At 38.7% G+C, this 20,063-nt stretch overlaps 1 protein-coding gene across 1 annotated transcript; it reads right to left on the bottom strand.

The window, feature by feature from the left end:
- Nucleotides 1-5,710: 5,710 nt before the first annotated feature.
- Nucleotides 5,711-20,056, bottom strand: NSUN3 (NOP2/Sun RNA methyltransferase family member 3; the record flags this gene model as incomplete). The annotated part of the gene is made up of 4 exons (XM_027699768.1): nucleotides 5,711-6,118; nucleotides 17,206-17,327; nucleotides 17,845-17,999; nucleotides 19,705-20,056. Coding segments are annotated over 4 exons (891 nt in total), but the record flags the coding sequence as incomplete, so codon positions are not given.
- Between the last annotated feature and the right edge of the window lie 7 nt (nucleotides 20,057-20,063).

The following is a 20,063-nucleotide window of genomic DNA, read 5'->3' as shown; positions in this document are numbered from 1 at the left end:
ATAGATAGATAGATAGATAGATAGATAGATAGATAGATAGATAGATAGATAAATGCCAGCCTTTAAATCCTGTTTTGAAGACAGATCATGTTTTCTCCTCAGCTGGAGACTCCAGCAATGGCTGTGACTTAGTCACTTTATAAAACATTCTCTGAACTTTGGATGTTACACACAAAAAATAGTGTGTACAGGAAATATATATTGTATATCTACAAAATGGGCCATGTCCCACTGCCATTAAAATTGATGGGAGTTTTGCCATTCACTTCAGTGGGATCAGGAGCAGTATATAGAGATGGATTGGCTATAAGTGTGCACGCTGGAGCTTTATGGGCGTGACAATATAAAAGCTCCGTGTGAAGTAATGAAATGAATTATAACAGTGCTGGGTATGTCAATTTTCCTTCTTCTACCTTCACCTGCTGTATAAGGAACGTTAAACATTTCCCTGGTTAGCCACAGAATCATAACAATTACAGATAAAAAAGTACTATTAAGTCTACTTCCTGCCAAGACAAAATTATTCCTCCTTGTACCTTTTCTAATCCTCTCTGTAGTCAAGTTTTACACCACTCAAATGTTCTGGCATCTTTTCCTCTCTGTAAAGAATTATTGCATCAGCTCAGTCACACAGTCAGACAAGATAGATTTTTCCTAGAAAGTAAATCAAAAAAAGCAAAATATCTTATTAAAAAAAATATGATACATTGCTCTGAATTTCCTCTTATAACCAGTCTTCTTTATTTTTTAAGATGTTTTAATAAGCACCAAGTATGTTAAATAAAAAAGGAAAAAAATGCATCTAAAATATATCCTACATTTTGACGCACTTTCAAATCAAGGGACTTCAAGTGGGTTAAGATGCTACAAGAACATCTATTCTGAGACAGAAGTTTTGTCTTGCTACTCTGTGTCACACCAGAGTACATCAAAAGATGGTTTGGAAGATATCACAGATTCTCATGAAAGACAGCCACGTGTCTCCAGAGATCTCCCCAGCAGCAAAGAGTTATGGAGACAAGGGGAGAACCAGCAGGAATTGTGTCAGAACCCATCCGCAAACAGATGCTGCTGTACAAGTGTTACAGCAGGGCAGAACAGGTGACTGAGACACAGCAACAGTTGGATCTCTGTAAGATTTACTCTGACACTGCAAATAGATGAGCCTCTTGTCTGTTTTGACTGCTTTATTTGATTAGCCCTGTCAGGAGTGAGGTCAGGCCAAGCGCTTATGGTCATTAAAAGATGAAAGCCACACATCAGGGAAGCATCATTTTGGAAAGAAAAAGGTAAGGATGTCACTAACCAGCTAAGCTTTCATTCAAATTTGGATTGTTGTGCTGCCTTCCAGTGCTTCTATTTTCTTCAACAAAAGACTTAGTTCTGCAGCAACTTTTGCAGCATTGCTTACCATGACCTGTGGTTTTAGGGTAACATATTTGTTTCCTTTTCCTCTGAGACCATGAAGGGTCACATCAGCCTGACACAAGGGTGACCATGGTCATCACGTCCAAAGGGCCATCCCAAAGTGAAACAGAGAGAAAACATTTATGTTTTCAACATAAATATGTATGTTTTCAACCACCATAAACAGCTAGTGGGAGCAGAAATTCTTCAGTGAGACACAAAGGCTGACATGAAACCCAGGTTTCTGTTGCACTTCTTTCTCTCAAGAGCAGTTGTGCCTTTTTGATCCAGGGATTTTATTTTGGAAGCACACAAAACATTTTTTTTAAATGGAGCCATGGAAGCTGAATGATGCTTGCCCTGTTGAAAACTATGCAGAACTACTAAGAAACTAAAATATTCCAAGGCGATTAGACCTTGACCTTAAGTCTTAAGAGGCAGGCAGGAAGATTAGCCAAAGAAAACATTCTCAGACAAATGTTTCATGATTGCTATGATCTATCTTATAAAAACCTATCTTTAGTCAAAAATCATGTGGTGGGGACACATCTAAAAGCTAAGATGTGTGTGTGCCCTGTGTTCTCTGATCCAGGTTTGACAAACTAAGAACTTGAAGTTTCAGTTTTACTTGGAAGTTAAGACACTACCAATATGTGCTGTTCAAGTTTCCCCTGGAACAAAGAGTCTCATTTATAGCTAATACTGTGTAAAGTTGCATCAGCTCAGCAGTTACAGAACAGACTATTTAAGTCAGGTCAGATTCTCAAAATTTTCCCCCACAAAATCAATTTTTCAAATAGGAACCCTGTACTGATACAACTGTTCATTTTACAAGAAAAAGGTAGACATGTTTTATTTAAATGCTCATAGCTAACTTAAAGACCTTGCAAATTTAAAACAATCCCACTGCAGTCTTCTTAACCGATGTCCTCAATTTTCCTTCTTAGACAGCCAAATGAACTAAGGGGATACTCCCACCCCAGCACAGTGGGAGTACCTGTGGCTCTCCCACTTCTCTCCCCCAAAGGAACTCTCAAAGGATATCTCTGTGGTACTGGCACTGGTGTGTGCTCTGCATGTGGCACTGGGCAGCAGCACAAACATGCTCTTCATTGCCTTCATCAGAGATCATGAAGATTTCTCTGGGGACCCCACAATCCAACAAATTGTCATTTTCTTCTCCCTCATCTGCAGGCACCTGCCTTTTCCCTGAGACTGCAATTTCCTTGAAGATAGAGAAGCCAACTTGTTTACTACCCCCTTTCCATCAGCCTTGCTCAGGAAAGAGGAAGAAGGACGTAGTATTGAATTTAATTACAATTCACCGGCAAAAAAGGTGTGAAAAGGGAAAATGTTGCCGCCTTGTACTGAAGGTACGCAGAAGTCAGAAGTATCCAAGAGATACTTGAAGGGACATGAAGCCTTTTCAAGAAATACCTTGAGTGGACACTACCCACCATGTGCAAACCCTGCTCCTTACCTCTACAGGTGTGAACTGCCATCCTTTCTGCTCTTCGCTTCTGACTGCCTCTCCCTCCACATGCGCTTGACAAATTCCTGTCATCAGCCAGAACTGGTTAGAATAGAACAAAAAAACTCCCCAGCACTCTGGAAGAGCATTTATCAACTGCAAAGCAAAATAAATATCACTTATTAATTAGCCTTGTTTTTAACTCCCTTTTTGATGCATTTTCAGACTGGTTGAGAAGAAACTCCAGATAGGGCTTATGCAGAACTCAGTGCAGCTTTTATATACACCAGGAGGCACTGCTGCATAGTCCAGGTCTAATGCAATTCACAGGGATCCATCCATATGCTGAGATTGAGGGAAGTTCAGTTTTCAAGGGTCCTTTTGTTCCTTCTGTGATTATCCAGTTCATGTACTCCTCAACCATTCAATTGAATCACATATTTCAATTCCATCCCTGAGTAAGTTACATTCTTGGCTTTCCATTTCAATTTCCTCAGGGCAAATAAAACTGATGGAAAGCTTTTTGACAAAGGTATGGTTATTTCATCCAGTAGCCCGAGACGACTCCAAATCTGGATATGACATTTAATGTTTCTGGGACAGGTGCTCTTAAGTCTTTTCACAGGAGCAGAGTATCATCTGCATAGATTAGTAACTTCTGTGTCTCAAGTTGCATATGCTTTACATACTCTTAAGTTTTCAGAGATATTGCTGATAATTTAATACTACAGGGGCACCTCAAACATTTTTCATCACAAAGCAGTGGAAAGGATAACTGTGAAAGCAAAGAGGCAGAACATCTTATGCATTTATTTGCTTCAGCAAAAGCTACAGCAGTGAGACACTGCTCTGAGGGCAAACTACCCAAGCCCTCCTCTACTTAATCACAGAAACCTGAAGAACCAAAGCTGCTGCTCATAATCAGCTTTTAGGCAACTAAGATTTTATTCAGTTCAGCTGCTGTGCTTCTGAGCACTGTCCTCTCACTGTTCCGGAGCTTATGGACAGGACCTTTCCAGCAAGGACAAGTGCTGAGTGCTCCATGACCATGGCTGTTCTAAGGGAGAACTGCTATGCAGCCAGAATTGAGGCTCAGTAACATAACAAGGTGTGTAGAGAATAAAGGCAGTGAAAAGCCAACTGAATTTTTCAGAGACAAAAGGCAGTTCAGTCACACTTGTAACAAGTATTTGTAAGCTCACAGCAACAGAATCACTTGAGAACTGCTGCATTTCCAGCAGTTGCATGGAGCTCCTTACAGAAGGCCTCATGTGATGAACTTTATTCCTGTGTTTGTTAATGAGGAGCAGAATCACCAATTTGGTAGTTACTCCAGTATTTACAAGCCCTTAATGACATGTCCTTTTGTAGTCAGAAAAAAAAGAAAACCTTCATTAACAAGTTCTGTTTGTGGCTGCAAAAAGTATGTAATGTACACACAAAACATATAAAATGTTTTTAAGCTGAAGGAGGGTAGATTTGGATTATATGTTAGGAAGAAATTCTTTATGGTGAGGGTGGGGAGGCACTGGAACAAGTTGCCCAGAGAAGTTATGGATGTCCCACCCTTGCTAGTGTTTAATGCTAGGTTGGATGGGACTTTGAGCAACCTGGTCTAGTGGAAGGTGTCCCTGTCCACAGCAGGGAAGCTGGAACTGGATGATCTTTAAGGTTCTTTCCAACCCAAACCATTCTATGATTCTATGAAATATATAAATGTACAGTGTCACACATCCCCCCATTTCCCCATGAGCAACTCATAAACTCTCTCTTTCTTTAACTCCTCTGTTCTTTAAAACACCATTCTTAAAAACAATGATTATAAACTTCCATCTGGGAAAGAACCCTTTGCTCAGAGAGGGATGAAAGGGCTCCTTTTTACTTCCAGACAAGCACAGGATGAAACAAATACACCACGACGTGATCCACTCACGAGCATAACTCAAGCACTGCTGGATCAGAAGTTTTTACAGGTAACACACAGGAAAACAAAAACACAGTTTGCATGTGCGCATCTGTCTATATATTTATGGAGGAAAAATATAAACACCATCAGTCCATGTTCTCACCTGGTCTTACACACCACAGACAGGACATCATGAATTCACATAACATTTCTTACCTGGGTGGATAAACCACTTTTCCAGATTGCCTGCTTTGCACTTTAGGACTGTAATTATGTAACAAAACCCTCTGAATACTGTGCTGTTATTGTGGTTATTAATCATTCTGCTTCTCTTTAAAATATGTGCTCTAGATAGGCTGCATTATGTTACAAACTGAGTACCAAGACAAAACACATCTGAATCTTAAGGACATTTCAATGTAATTTACTCTTTAAATTTGTATTTTTGCAAGCTCAAAAATATAAAAAAATATATAAAAAAAAAAAGCTGGTGTCCCTATAGCTGCTGACCTTTGCAACTGTAAACAAAAGACAGCTTTTAAGCAGTAAACAACTTTGCAAATATGAAACCTGTTTTGCCAGTGCTTGGAATAGTCAGCATTTAAGATGACAGACTCTACATACAAATCAGTTCTCACAGAAATACAAATTTCTAGATGTGCTCAGAGAGAATGCAGGATTTCTGTGACCTCAGATCATAGAAACCATTTATGTAAAAAAACGTACTGTGTTAAAACTGAATTAATAAATTTAAAAAAACAAACCAAAAAAGTGGGAAACTCCACCACATTAGGCCCTATTCTAGAATAAAATTCCCTTTAAAAGCACCACCTTGAAAATAATACAAAGCTCCCTTGACTTCATAAGGACTTCACAGAGGCCCACAAGTCCAAATTAGAAGACACATGGAGTATTTTAAGCCAAAATAAGTTAAATATCTAGCTTCCTTTTTATTAGGCAGCAATGCTCTAAATTCAGTTGCCTTGAACATGTTCATATACACATCCTATACTCTAAATCAATATTAATTTATCATATATTCCTTACAAAGAGCCAACAGGCACCAGGTGGACTAGATTTTCTTTAATTTAGCCACGTACGTTGGACCCCACGCTCTCCCTCTCTCTGGAAGCACCAGAAGTTCATGCTGCTGCAAGCCATCAAGAAGAGTGAATTCCTGAGAAACAGCTCTGCCCATTTCACTTATATCCACAGGCATAACATTGCTGCAGGAGTTTAGAATGAGGTTTATCACATCACTGTTTTCTGCCTTTGAGAGAGTGCATGTAGAATACACCAAGGATCCACCAGGACGCAGTGCTTTAATAGCAGACCTGAAAATAGCAAAAACAAAAAAAAAGAAAAAAGGGAAAAAAAGTCAACATAAAAGTGACATTCTGGTGTAGGAGAACATGTAAGGACTTATAAATCTAGAGTGTAAATAAATACGACAAAAATAACACTATGAAAATGCCTTAACAGCATATAATTGTACAGGAAACTACAATTTTGTTTTCTCATTTATTATTGTACTCTCAGTTAACTGAAGGTATTTTTTTACACAGCAGTGACAACTATAAAGCAGCATCCATTCAGAGCTGCAGAAGATATTTCAGACGTTCACATGCTGTGAAAATGCTGCAACTGTGCGTACAGAATGAATTGCGCCACATCAAACGTGTTGGTTGGATCCTGAGCTGGCTGCTTGCATGAACAAATATCAGAATGTACACTTGCACTAATGGCCTGAACTAATTACTGGGTTGTAATTTTAGAAACATTTCTGGAAATTCTGCAATTTATTTATCAGGTAAGAGGACTTGGGGGTTTCACTGAGTCACTACTTTTCGACCTGATTTCCTAAGGATCATATGTTCTTTATGTGCCCTTCACCTAACTGATCTGTTGACAAATTTTGACTCAACAAAGGCAAAATAGTGGCTTAAAGCCTGAAAGCTTTATAACGAGTGGTGGGTGAAGGGAACAGAGGTTCTTTATCATTTTACCACTGAAACTGAGTTTAAACAAACTGCTTACTTTGCATTAAAGCAGATCTGCAAAGTCCTTATTTCAGCAACATAAAATATAACCTATGAGAGTTAGAAGTGATATTCAAGCCATATTCACCTATTGCAAATTAAGAAAGTAAGGAGAAAAATCCAAAATCTTGCACCACAGAAGAACATTCTTCAAATCTAATACCACCATATTACTAAAAGAGAAAGCTACAATAAAGGTGCATTTGCTATTAAATCCCATTAAATTATACATTTTGGAGCCTTGAAGGACATATGGCTCAAAGACTGAATTGTAAGCTAATATCCAAGCAGATACTACTGGGCTGAAGCAAATACCACAGTAAAATACAATTGCTCCTTCTATTTGTTTAAAAACAAGAGAATCTGAACAAGTGAATGATGTTACTCAGCTTACGAATATCAGAGAGACAACAAAGGTAAGGGCTGAGAGGACTGAAAGTGAGTCACTGGGAATTTAGGAGGTGCAGGAGGTGCAGGGATACTGGAAGCATGGATCACAATGACATAGTCACACTGTATGGAAAGACACTGAATAATCACAGATTTGTAGATATTACTGACAATTCTGTGTTCACACACACCCCAGAAAAAAATGTGCTGGGAAAAAATAAAAAGAAGAAAAACAAAACCAACCAAACAAAAAACAATAACAAACTCTTCAAACTAGAAGAGGTGAGCAGCCTCCAAATGCAGAAAGTCTGATTCCAAGCCCAGACAAACAAATACAATGCCATTGAAACAGCATTTCCTCCAGAGACAAGCTGAGAACTTCCTAAAGGTGATTTCTGAACAAAAGCAGTTGAGAAAGGAAAGAAGAAAATATAAGGGGGAAAACATAATCCCTTTTGACAGAACTGGGACTTTTCAGGAAAAGAATCAATAAAGAAAAGCTTCATCACAAGCAGGATCAAAGCCAATCAGAGATCAAAGCTGCACTGAAAGTCCTGTCCGAAATAGGAAGGAAACACCAGGACAAATTATTGTTTCAGACAGGTAAAAACTAAATCTGCTTCTCTTGGGAGTATACACATCACCTCATTTATTTTATGAGTCTTGATTATGTCAATCAGCAAGCCAAGTATGTATTTGACTGAAGTTCATGCTTTTCCAGTTTTAGTAAAAGAACAGAGCTCTCTCAACTGATGATGCTGTAAGAAAAATAAGTGTTTAATGCCTCTGTTGTATCAGTAAAAAGATGGAGAGTGAGCAGATGGCTGGCACATTTAGCCTGAGTAAGCTGTTCAAGTTCAGTCTGTTATAGGTAAAAAACAGGTTACAGTGCACTTAGGTAGTCTAAATATTTTCAATTTAACTGGGCCTGGTGGACTCATTCCAGGATACTTTGAAAATTAGTAAGACATATCACAAAACTGCAAGCTTATCTCACACCTCTGAGTAGCTTTTGAAAGCCTGCAAAATGTTTAAGAATGTTTCTGTCACAGACAGGTATAGCACAACATTTACACTGCCACCTTGAGACAGCAAAAGAGAGCAGCTGTAATCCTAATGTCCTCATGCCCGTTCTGGGAAATCTAAAAGCATTTTTTCCCTCATGTAACAGATCTTACTTTCTGGCTTTCACATTAGAACTCAAAGAGAACAGGGCTGAAGTCTAAATGGGCTCTCATAAAGTTAAGCTGATCTTATTATTATCAGAATCCAGTTAGATAACTCATTTTTGACAAAATTTTCCCCTCCAGCTACACCTTTTCCATGTGTGCAGCAGTGCCAAGCCATGAGAGGGTATCTAGAAATGCCTGAAAATGTTTTGACCTGACAATCAAGATATAATTTTAGCACAAATGATAATTTTACTCACAGAAGCAGATAATGGCACTCCTTTCCTACCTATAAGGCAGGTACTATATAAGCATTTAGACAAGTGAGAAAATACTTTTACCATGTAAAAATGGAAAAGGTAAAGCTATATACATACATATATTTATATATAAAAGTAGTTGAAGCTACTGCTTACAGGGTTAAAAGCCTGGAGACTTGGTAAGTGTCCATTTCTTACCATACAGAAAGTAACATATAGCCATATGAAAGTAATTTTCAAAGTCACCATGCTCCTACAACTGAGTCCACCAGAGCAGCACAGGCCTCTGAATGCAAGCTTGAAAATCTCACATCAAAACCTGTCTAAGCCTCCTCATCCTGTGAATCTGCACTGGCCCATGACCCAAAAAGGTTGGCCTGCTCACTGCAGGTGTCTTTATTTTGAACCTAAATCATGAATTAAAATATCTGAGGAGAATTATTTTCCACTGCAAGGTTAATCAATGTATCTATCCATCTTGTCAAGTCCAGCAACACTTGTTTCAGTGCCTGTGCTCAAAGTCAGACCTGATTAAGCCATACTTGGCTTTTGATAAACCTGCACTGAGCTGCAAAATTCAAAGTGAAGAAGTGCCAGGATCAAAGTCACAGAGTGAGACTGCACTGGGTGAGCAGATTCAGGGAGTTTGGTCCTCTCCTCATCAGCATGACAGAGAATTCAGTCATAAGGGAATCTGTCCAAATAAATTTAAGGAACTAGCCTTCCTCTCTAATCAGTGGAGAGAAACAAGTGCATCCAAGGGATAGGCTGGACGTGAAACAGATCCCACCAATGCTACTATAACTCCACCATCTAAGAATGTAAGATTCCTCTTTCACCGGGAATCTTGATTATGCCCCAAATCCTTACTTAAAGCGCAATTCTTAGTTTAAGAAATTTAGTACCTGCTATAAGGTACTTTGTAACTTCCAAAACCAGGCTTCAAATCTAGTATGACTAAAAAAGATGCCAGGGCAAATGACCCTAAAGTACTTTTTCACCTTCCTCCTATTATAATACCTTGTTTAAAAGTAAAACACATTAACTAAAGGTAGTTAATCTGCAGTTATTTTTCTCTTACTAGTACAGATGACATTCATGTTCATTACATAACTAAAATTTTCAGCTTAAATAGAGATGATAGTTAACTTCATAATTTTATTTCAGGTAAACATATTTACTGTAATGAATTTTACATTTTTACAGGCACTAATACTGCAAGGTTTCAAGCTTCATATGGAGAAACATGAGAACACACATTAAAAGCACTGGAAACTTTTCCTGGAACCTCATGACTTTTTCACCTTTCCCTACAACCATTTTTAATTTAGTCAACTGTTTTCTGGGGTGCTGAACACAACTTTAGTACATACCAGCATATCGCAACTTAGGCTTTAGTGATAGCAAAGAGTCTGAAATTTTAATGACATTTTCTAATCAACAGTTTGGAATTACAATAGCTGGAAACCTGCATGATAAGAGTGAGATTCACCGGCACATCATTCTGCAAAAACTTCTTGATGCTTCTCCACACTTGCTTTGAACTCCTCCCATTATCAATTTATAGCCACCAAATTCACTTTTAAATCTTTCCAGCACTTCAGCAGAAGACGCATCTGTAATCCAAACAAAAGGGGGGCTGATGTCCATCCCATTCAGGAAGGTCTCTGAAACAAGTTAACAGGTGCAGATTGCTCTCCTCATTCTAAATGAGGTTTTACAACAATAAAACCAAACAGATAAACAAATAAACCCCCAAAGTATTAGCAATACATTGCATTGTGTTTTTGCAGGGTGTGTCTCTGGGTACAAGTTCAATGGCACATATTGTACTGTGGAGGTGAGAGGTACAAAAGATGGATTAATCTATCCTAACCCCCTGTATTACAAGAGTAACAGATAAGACTTTTAAAAGAAACACATTAATTTAAAGCTTTTTTTTTTTAGTTTATTTCTCAAGATTTACTAAATTAGGGAAAACAGAGTAGTATTATTGTTTAATATCTCAGGGAAAAAAACCCCATGCTAGAGCCAGAATTCTAAGTCCATAAAACTCTTACATGCCACTAAAATGTAGTTAGCCAGAACCTAAAAAGAGGATTTTTCCCACTTACAGAAAATTAGACATGATAGGCTGACTTTTTTCATTCTAAAACTCTTGGTGTCTCAAACACCCTTGTAAAAATGGGCAGAAAAATATATATATTTCATACTATAGCTACCACCTGCATGTCCAGCCTACTCGTCCCGTGCTTGGGTTTATGTTGCATGCCATTGGAAGGACCAGTATTAATTATGTTATTCACCCAACTATTTTCAGTATAAAAGTAAAAACATTACATATTTTTAGGGCAATTTTAAAATATTACACCACTTCAACAGTGCCATCTTCTGGCAGCTAAGATGTATTGCTGCTCAATATGCCAGATAATGTCTTATCAGAATAAAAAATGCCAACCTTTTTAGAAGCTATTTGAGAACAAATGCATCTCAAGGACATCTTGCCATGTGCTCCGGGATGTCCCTTCCAGCCTTATCTGTTCTGTAATTTGCTTTTATCCTCAATTCTAATACTTTTTATTGACTAAAGATACCCACAATACCTTTTTCCTCTTACAAGAGTCCAGATACTTTGAGGTAACATGATGTGCATGTTAAAGATTTTGCTTTTATTTCTTCAAACAAAGCCAAAATGATAAAGAAATTCCTCCTGTGTAAAAATACCAGTTTTTTTTTTTAATACTTTGTGATGGGCAGTGAAAGAGGTCCACAAGAGAAAGTTCAAGTACTCTCTCCACACCCTGAACTCCTCTGCTCCTCTAAGCTTTGCTACTGTAGAGAGACATTGCAGCTCAGAAAAACACAGCAGCAACAAGAAAATCATGAAAATGAACTGAATTCTTCTGAATTAAACTGAACTATAAGTAGAAGTAGACACAGGCACCAAAAAGCCTAAACCAAACAATGAAATCCCACCAATGTAGTCCACTGTGACAAACCTTCAATTCTTCTGCCATTTATTCATCCCAGAACTACCTTCTTAACTTATACACTCTCACAGGTCCATCTCTCTTCCCAAATTAAACTTATTATTTACAAGAAGAAAAACATACAGAACCCAAGCAGAACCTTCTCAGCTACAGAAGGAGAATGAAAGACTTTTAAAGCTGACCCTGCCACCCAACTTCAGGGTTAGAGGTTTTCCTTACTGCTTCTGAAACACACACACGCAGAAAGGACTGAAGGTGGAATTAAAGCAAAATTCGTGTCTAAACTTAAATATGTGATCCCAAAAACAACTGACTAGCCACTGGGTGGCTTATTTGTTTATTCATACAGTTATTTATACATTCAATAAACTTAGTTTTCAACATTTCATGAGCAACTTAATCTGTAAGTTGCTCTCAGGATGTTGCCAAAGGCTTAAGGAACCAGGCAATTCTTAAAATCAGAAACTGTTTATTTTAGCCCCCCCCCCAACTAAGAGCACACAATTCCTCTTCCAGATACGTGTGGAAAACTCTACATTTCAGTGAAAATACAGAGATGGCACTGAATGAGGGAAAAGAAATATCATGATTTTTCCAGTAAATCACAGTATTTACTACTATGTGAAAAAGACTCTTTTTTTCAACAAATTGTACATATTCTATGAAACCTCATCACAAAAAATTTTTGTGAAAACATCGGACACAAATAAACAAACTTGCAGTTAAAAGCTGCTGTTTTCTCTGGTATGTGAAAATCAGTGATGTGGTTTCACAGACACACTCATAAGTTTAACCATTACATTATTAAGTATTCAAGCTTAGCCCTAAAATTTAATTTCTGTCTGAAACCTGATAACATTGGGAAATTCACTTTTGGGAACCAGCGTATGCTAGCATTTAGCATCAGGAAATGAATATTCCTTCCTTACTTTGCAATTTTTTTTTCTGCATGAACACTCCAAATAATAACAAGATTTGCAGTTCTTGGATTATAGCACTCAGCAGGGATGCTCTGGTTTTGGTACTAACAATCATTACAAATCAGTAGTGCCCTCACTGCTTATAAAATCTGCTGTTCAGCATTTATGCCACTTATTTACATTTCAGATTTCATACAGACTGGAGTAGGAAGGTTGTTGCAGCAGTTTCAACACTTTTTCCAGATCTTTCTTCTCTGAAGCATCTATTCACTTAAATAATTACACCCTATTGCAAACCCTACTTCCTTCCTTCACTCTTCTCTTTGATGCCCCAGCTTCCCCCCCAAAGCAGATCCAGAAAACCAGATTACAAGTTAAGCACTTCTTTAATTCAGAAGGGAATCTCAAATTTTAGGCTGAGTGTTGCTTGATAGAAATACAAATAGAACTCCACTTTGATTTCATTCTTCTCATTTGTATGTTATTCATAATACCACTGTTAAGCTGAAATAATGCTTGGTTCTTATACTTCAAGCTTCATCTTCAAATCACACAACATTTCATAGAATCATGGAACGGTTTGGGATGGAAGGGACCTTAAAGCCCATCCAGTTCCACCCCCTGCCATGGGCAGGGGCACCTTCCACTATCCCAGGTTGCTCCAAGCCCTGTCCAACCTCGCTTTGGACACTTCCAGGGATGAGGCAGCCACAGCTTCTCTTGGCAACCTTGTTCCAGGGCCTTACCACACTCACAGCAAAGAATTTTTTCCTAATATCCAATCTAAACCTACTCTCTCTCAGTCTGAAATCATTCTCCCTTGTTTTGTTCCCCATGTTCTTGTAATATATTTCTAACAGTACCCTCAATAAAATTGCTGGGATTCAGCCTTAGACTTGCTTTTGTTTTGCAGATACAGGAACCAAGGTGAGAAACGCCTGGGAGCATAAAGCACCAGGGAACCTGAATCCATAAACCAGTACAGCCCTGCGTGAGCTGAGTCATGTAAAAAGCCAGATGAACGTAAGTTCAGCCCTTCCAAATATTACTGGAAGTATCTGAGATGGGATTCAAACTCATTTTTTTTGAATTTATAATTATGCACCCTACCCAAACTTGAATAGAGTTGCATTCCACCGTTTTAGTTTTGCTAAACTTTTAATGCTCTTGTCATGTTTAGCCTTTCCTGATCTCGTTTTATCATTTACTTTTACCCTTTCATGTGGGATCTGAGACATCTTTAGTATTGGGAATTCATTCTGTATTGGGAATTCATTCTAAAGTGACCACATAAAAAGAACATTAACAATACAGTGGACAACTATACATCAAATATTTTACCCAATAACCCTTATAATACCTACCTCTTGGAATTAACCATTTATTTCAAATGGTCCAAAATATTTTAAAAGACAAAAAAAACCCCCAAAATCAAGGGCACACAGCAATAGATTGATTGACCTACAGAACTACTCAGACCTATGTTGAGCAATAAGACTGAAATTACCATCCTTTTACTACAATTTACATACCAAAACTATTTTGTCCTTAGCAATCTAATTCTTATTACTGATGCAAGAGTAAAATATATTTTCAACAGAAAGCTTTCTCTTGATTTAGGAATAATTCAATTAAATCTGATTTGGGCTGGCAGGAGCGTATCTTTTTTAAAAAAACAAGGTTCCTGCTGTCATGAGTTCTCCAGGATTACAATCTGGAATGATTTATGCAAATTCTCAAAATTTCTCTGAATGATATATGCTTTCTTTTGGTACAGGTTCACAAATTGGATTTTGTATGTCAGGTATTGAAAAGGGAAAACAGAAACAGGTCAGTGTTTTAAATGTGATTGATTTCTTCAAGGGAAATGGGTGACATGATGCATTACTGCAATAAGATACTCATATTTCTGTTATAAATCACAGGCTTCTGCTAGGCTCTTTTTCAACAGGAACTCATGCAAAACTATCTTCAACTGCTGCAATGGGAACTTTCCATAAAAACTTTGTTTCTTTTGTTGCAATATGTTATTTTTCCCTCAATTTGCTCTGACAGATGAACTTCAGACGTGACTGTTACTTCGCAAATAACATTCAAGTTTAGAAGGTTCTATTGAGAAGTCTTTTTTTTTAATCCCAAAGAGAAAAATCATGGAGTTATAAACGCTTCCCAAATGCCAGCCTATGGCTGGTATAATTAAAATGTGTAATAAATTACAGCATTGATTTGGATTTTTGGGTGGATGTTCATAAAAATAAACAAACAATCCTCTCTCCCTCACCAAACCTCACATTGTTTTACTTTTTCTACTCTATTGATTACAATCAGGAGTCTTTCTGTGCTACAAATAATAATGTCCTAGTTAGAACAGCTGGGACCAATTCATCACTGGATGGGTGTAACCCAAACCTGTGTATTCTATAGCCTTCCATGCCATTTCCCAGAAACTGTTATCAATAGAGCATTTACACCCTCTGCCCAGAGCAGCCTGACTCCTCAGGCTATAAACTAGGCGTTAAGAGGCCTGCGAGATAGGAAGATGTTCCTGTCCTCATGCCCTTTTATGGAATTCCCCGCTCTGAGGGAAGGACTGAGCATTCCTGCCTGAACTGGAGAATATATAAACTTGGAGTTTTGGAACCTTTTTACCACTCGTGGGATCCAGAGGAAGACTGCAGCTCACCGCTCTCAACCAGACTGAGACCACCACCCTCAACTGGACTGCAATCACCACTTTTGACCAGACTGCAACAGCTCTCCCACCAGCAGGTTTTTCCCCTCTCCCTTCACTTTGGACTCGGGGGGGGGGGGCAAGAAACACCACTTTGTTCATGCCCCAGGGTGCTGGGTTATACATTTGGGTTTTGTGGGTTAAAACCAATTGCTTGTCTGTATAATCGTACTTACTGTATTATTTTATTAAATTGTTATTCTGACTTATAATCTCTCTTTTGAGTTGAGTTCATTTCCCCTGCTGGTTAACTTTTAAACCAGCACAGCTGGGTATTAAATTCAAGCAGCATGTAAAAATGTACAGTAGTGGACTCAATTTCTCCATATAAAGAGCCCAGAAACAAATTCTGAAGTAGTGTTGACTAATGACCACAGTGATGGTTGGTAACCAGCCCTGACTTAGAGCTCAGTCATCAAAAAGACTAATAAATAATAAAGAACCATAAGGGATAATTCTGTGAAAGAATAACAACAAGAACAAAAGGATTTTGGGGAAGAATGTCCAGCTTGGCAGGTGTATACACTGCTTTCACTGATAGGTAAAAAAAACCCCACTATTACAAATTATGCCTGTTTTTGCTTCAGTTGTGGAATAAATCCAAAACCATTTTAGCTGTGACACCAAAAATATTTTGACATTGTACCAGACTGTTGTGAGTCATCTGAAAATGGGCATATATTTGAATAAGTGAGTTAAGATGACTGTACGTCAGTAGGGTTTATGCTGATGACGCCGTCCTTGTCGCCCACACAGAAGCAGCCCTGCAGCGTTTAACATCCTGCTTTGCAGATGCTGCTGAGCTCTTTGGGCTGGAAGTCAGCTTAAAGAAGACAGAAGTTCTCTATCAACCAGCTCCTCAGGAAGTCTTCCATCATCCCCATATCACCATTGGCCAATCAGAGCTCAAATCAGGCCAGCAGTCTAATTACCTAGGGAGCCTCCTCTCCTCGGATGGTAAGATTGACGGAGCGATAGACAACAGGTTAGGAAAGGCATATAGTGCCTTTGGAAAACTCCATAAAAGAGTTTGGCGAAATAAACACTTGAAGAAAAGTACAAAGGTCAGTGTTTACAGAGCCATAGTGCTGTCTACTCTTTTATATGGATCCGAATCATGGGTCATCTACCGCCACCACCTGCGACTCCTAGAACGCTTCCATCAACGCTGCCTCTGTACAATCCTAAACATCCACTGGTCAGATTATGTGACTAACACGTCTGTTCTAGAACAAGCAGCAGTCACAAGTAGTGAGGCCATGTTGCTGAGAACTCAGCTGCGTTGGACAGGACACGTCTCAAGGATGAAGGACCACCGCCTCCCCAAGATCATGCTTTATAGTGAACTTGCCACTGGCTGCTCCAAGAGAGGAGCCCCGAAGAGAAGATACAAGGACTCCCTGAAACAACATCTCAGCCTTGGCCATATTGATCAACATAACTGGTCTACTCTGGCCTCCAATCGGGAGGTCTGGAGACACACCATCTTTAACGCTGCTGATGCTTTTGAGAAAGCACGCAGGATCACCCTTGAGGAGAAAAGACAACGCAGAAAGAATCGTGTCTCCACCTAAGGAGTATTTCTGCTGTGCCTTTTGCAACCGGACGTGTCTATCTTGTATTGGCCTTTTTAGCCACCAGCGCGCTTGTAACAAACGTGGGTAGAGCCCTCCCCAAATCTTTGTTTGTGAAGCCCAGCCATGACATCAGTAGGGTGGTAGAGGACTTAGGGCTCACTGCTGATCTCACCCCACCCAGATTTCCACACTCACATTAACCCAGATTGACTGTATATTCTAAAAAGCAGCACAACCACATATTCCTGGTTTTCTTCATTAAACAATGAAAAATCTTGTGTCCCCCCTGGTAATTTTTATTCATTATAAAAAACTACTTGAATAGCTTTCTTTTTTATTTCTCACCTCAGAAGCTGGAATTGTACACATGATAATTCCTTCCTTTGGATCACCCTGAGTGTAGCTTGATGAATATCAGAAGAGAAAAGCCAACTTCTGTCATTTGAACAAGGAGTATCAACCAGTACCTACACAATAAAAAGCAAATAAGATAATTCATAATAAAGATACTCATTTTCTGAACACCATGTGCTAAAAATCTATTCAACTTGCTTCTGCAAATACTTAGAAACACCCTTTTTATTTTCCATTTTCAGGAGTGAAATGATCCAATTGCTATTTTGAGATGTTTTTAATGGAGTTATCAGGTGAGGAGATAAGAAATTAGTACTCCAAAAGTAAACTCTACCTAAGTAGCTCTCACTTGTTCCCTTGCCCTTCCTAATTACACATCATGCAAACTAATACAGATATAAGGTCTTCAGAATTCACTACCAAGGCTGAATGGATAACATCACCTAGCACATGAAAAAATGCACAACAGGCTTCATAAAATGTTTTCTGTGGCTCTGCATATCCTGTACATGATTTGTTCCCCTTGATAGGTCAGATATTTTTGTGGGGGCCAGAAAAAAAATATTAAAAAGACAGTAGGAAGAAAAAGAATCAGAATGGAGAAATACAATTTGCTAATAATAATGTTACCTTGTCATATAATTCAGGTTTAAGATCTCCAATGTGTCTGCCATCCAGTTTGGAGACCATTATCGAGTTAATCAAAGGTTCTGGGATGAAGGATTCTATGGTCTCTTCCAACCATCTTGCCCTCAAATCATCATATTCATTGCAGTGAAACTGACCTTAGAAAATTAAAAAAAAAAAGGACAAAAGAAATAAGTCTTTACAGTTTTTTTTTCTATTTTTACAAATATAAGGAGTTAGACTGATTTTAGAAGTTCTACTGCTTTGCCATGACTAACTTAGAGCTAACACCTTATAAGCCTGCTACTGCACTTTTTAGAATGCTACTGTATTTTTATAAACGTAAATTTCAACATGCTTCTACAGAGCAAGCCATAAATATTTACAGACAAATGCTTCTGTAGCAACAGACTTTGACAGCAAAACAAATCCGTTTAATCACAACCCATATCCAAAGACCAGGGCTGAGTGCCTTTCTGGGCTCCTTGAGCCACTGCCTAAATGAAGTACATGCCCCTTATTATTTAACTACTTTTAAAATAAATAAAGCATCAGTTTTGTGTATCCTAAGCCCAGCAGTCCAACCCCTAATTTATTTGAAATTTAAGCTAGAAGTGTTTTAACAGAAGTCTTACTTTTAACAATGTAGTCAGAGTACTTACCCCTTCACAGTAGTTACCCCTTCGTCTTGTACTCATACCAGAGTAGTACTCATACCCCTTCTTGTACTCATACCCCTTCAGAGTAGTTACCCCTTCAGTAGTTACCCCCTCGTCTTGTACTCATACCAGAGTAGTACTCATACCCCTTCTTGTACTCATACCCCTTCAGAGTAGTTACCCCTTCAGTAGTTACCCCCTCGTCTTGTACTCATACCAGAACCACAGATTGATACTTTTCCTCTTATTCCTGGTTTCTAATTTTATAAAATTGCTATTTTCATGTCTTCCCAAGTTGTCCTACAACGGGTTTGCTGTAGACAGTACATCTTAGCATTCACTGAGGTATATTAAGAATTAAATTCCTTACATTCTCAGCAATAAATTGGTCTCTCCGGAAGCACCCAGGGGGTAAAAGTGGGTTGGGTTTTTTTTAAACCTTTTGAAAGGACAATTCCTATTTAATTTACTTCATTAGCATCACCTGATTCCTCCAGAAGATGGAGGGAAAATCAATTGTAATCAAGTAATGGTTTCAACAAGAGCATAAGGTGCTGTGAACTTTGAGACAATTATTACCCAAACTAACATGTAAACCTGGAAACAGTAATCACAACTTGCTTTAACTCCCTGGCCCAGAAGAACAGAGCTGCTGCTTGCTGTTGCCTTTTAAACACTGTGATTAGAGTCCTTCTCTAACATCTAGGTGGCTTTAGACAAAGAGCTTATTAAATCCTGATACAGACCAATTCCTCATTATAAACTCTCTCCCTCTGCCTATATCTTGCTCATTTAATGTGTTATGCTCTGTTTTACATCAGTACACTTAAATTTATTTACAGTATTTGCACAGCATCGACCAAACAGATAGCAGAGGAAAAGAAAAAAAGTATTCCAAAATTGCAGATTACTTACATCCCTGTGGCAACAAATCTACATGACTTTAAATAACTTCTGGAGAAGTAACAATAAGGGAACCAGCAGAGAAAAAAACCCACAGAGCTATTCTACTGCAGACTGATGGACAAAAGTAACTCATAGTTAAGTGACTACTGTATTTCTCATCCTCTTTTAGGTAAACTGAGTTCATAAAAATTTTATTAAACAGCGTGAAACAACTATGTTTTTTGGGCTTTTTGCCCCCAACCTGAATCATGTACTGAAAACAGGCACAGTGCCAGGGATCAGCACCTGGATACATTACCTGGACAGGCACACTGCAGGATAGCCACTGATTTACCCCCAGGTGCAGCACAGAGATCCAAAACATTTTCCCCATCCTTCACTTCCAAGGCCAGCACCGGCAGCAGTGAAGCCGCATTCAGCAGGTAATACTCCTTCAGTTTACCAGCCTGGTGTTTCTGAGCAGGGAATTTCCCAGGAGTTCTCCTGATGTAGCACTTAAATGCTGCTGGAAGATAGGGCAAACCTCCTTGGAAGGCAGGGTGATATCCCTGCACACACAAGCTGTTCTCCAGCTCAGTGCATGGGCTGAACCTGTTCAGCAGAATGGAGTGCTGCCAGCACAGTGGGGATGTGAGGACATCTCTACAGGGAAAAAAA

This window comes from Neopelma chrysocephalum, unplaced genomic scaffold (genome assembly GCF_003984885.1).
Source record: "Neopelma chrysocephalum unplaced genomic scaffold, ASM398488v2 Primary Assembly neopelma1_141, whole genome shotgun sequence".
Taxonomy (NCBI): domain Eukaryota; kingdom Metazoa; phylum Chordata; class Aves; order Passeriformes; family Pipridae; genus Neopelma; species Neopelma chrysocephalum.
This window is presented reverse-complemented; position numbering and strand designations above follow the sequence as displayed.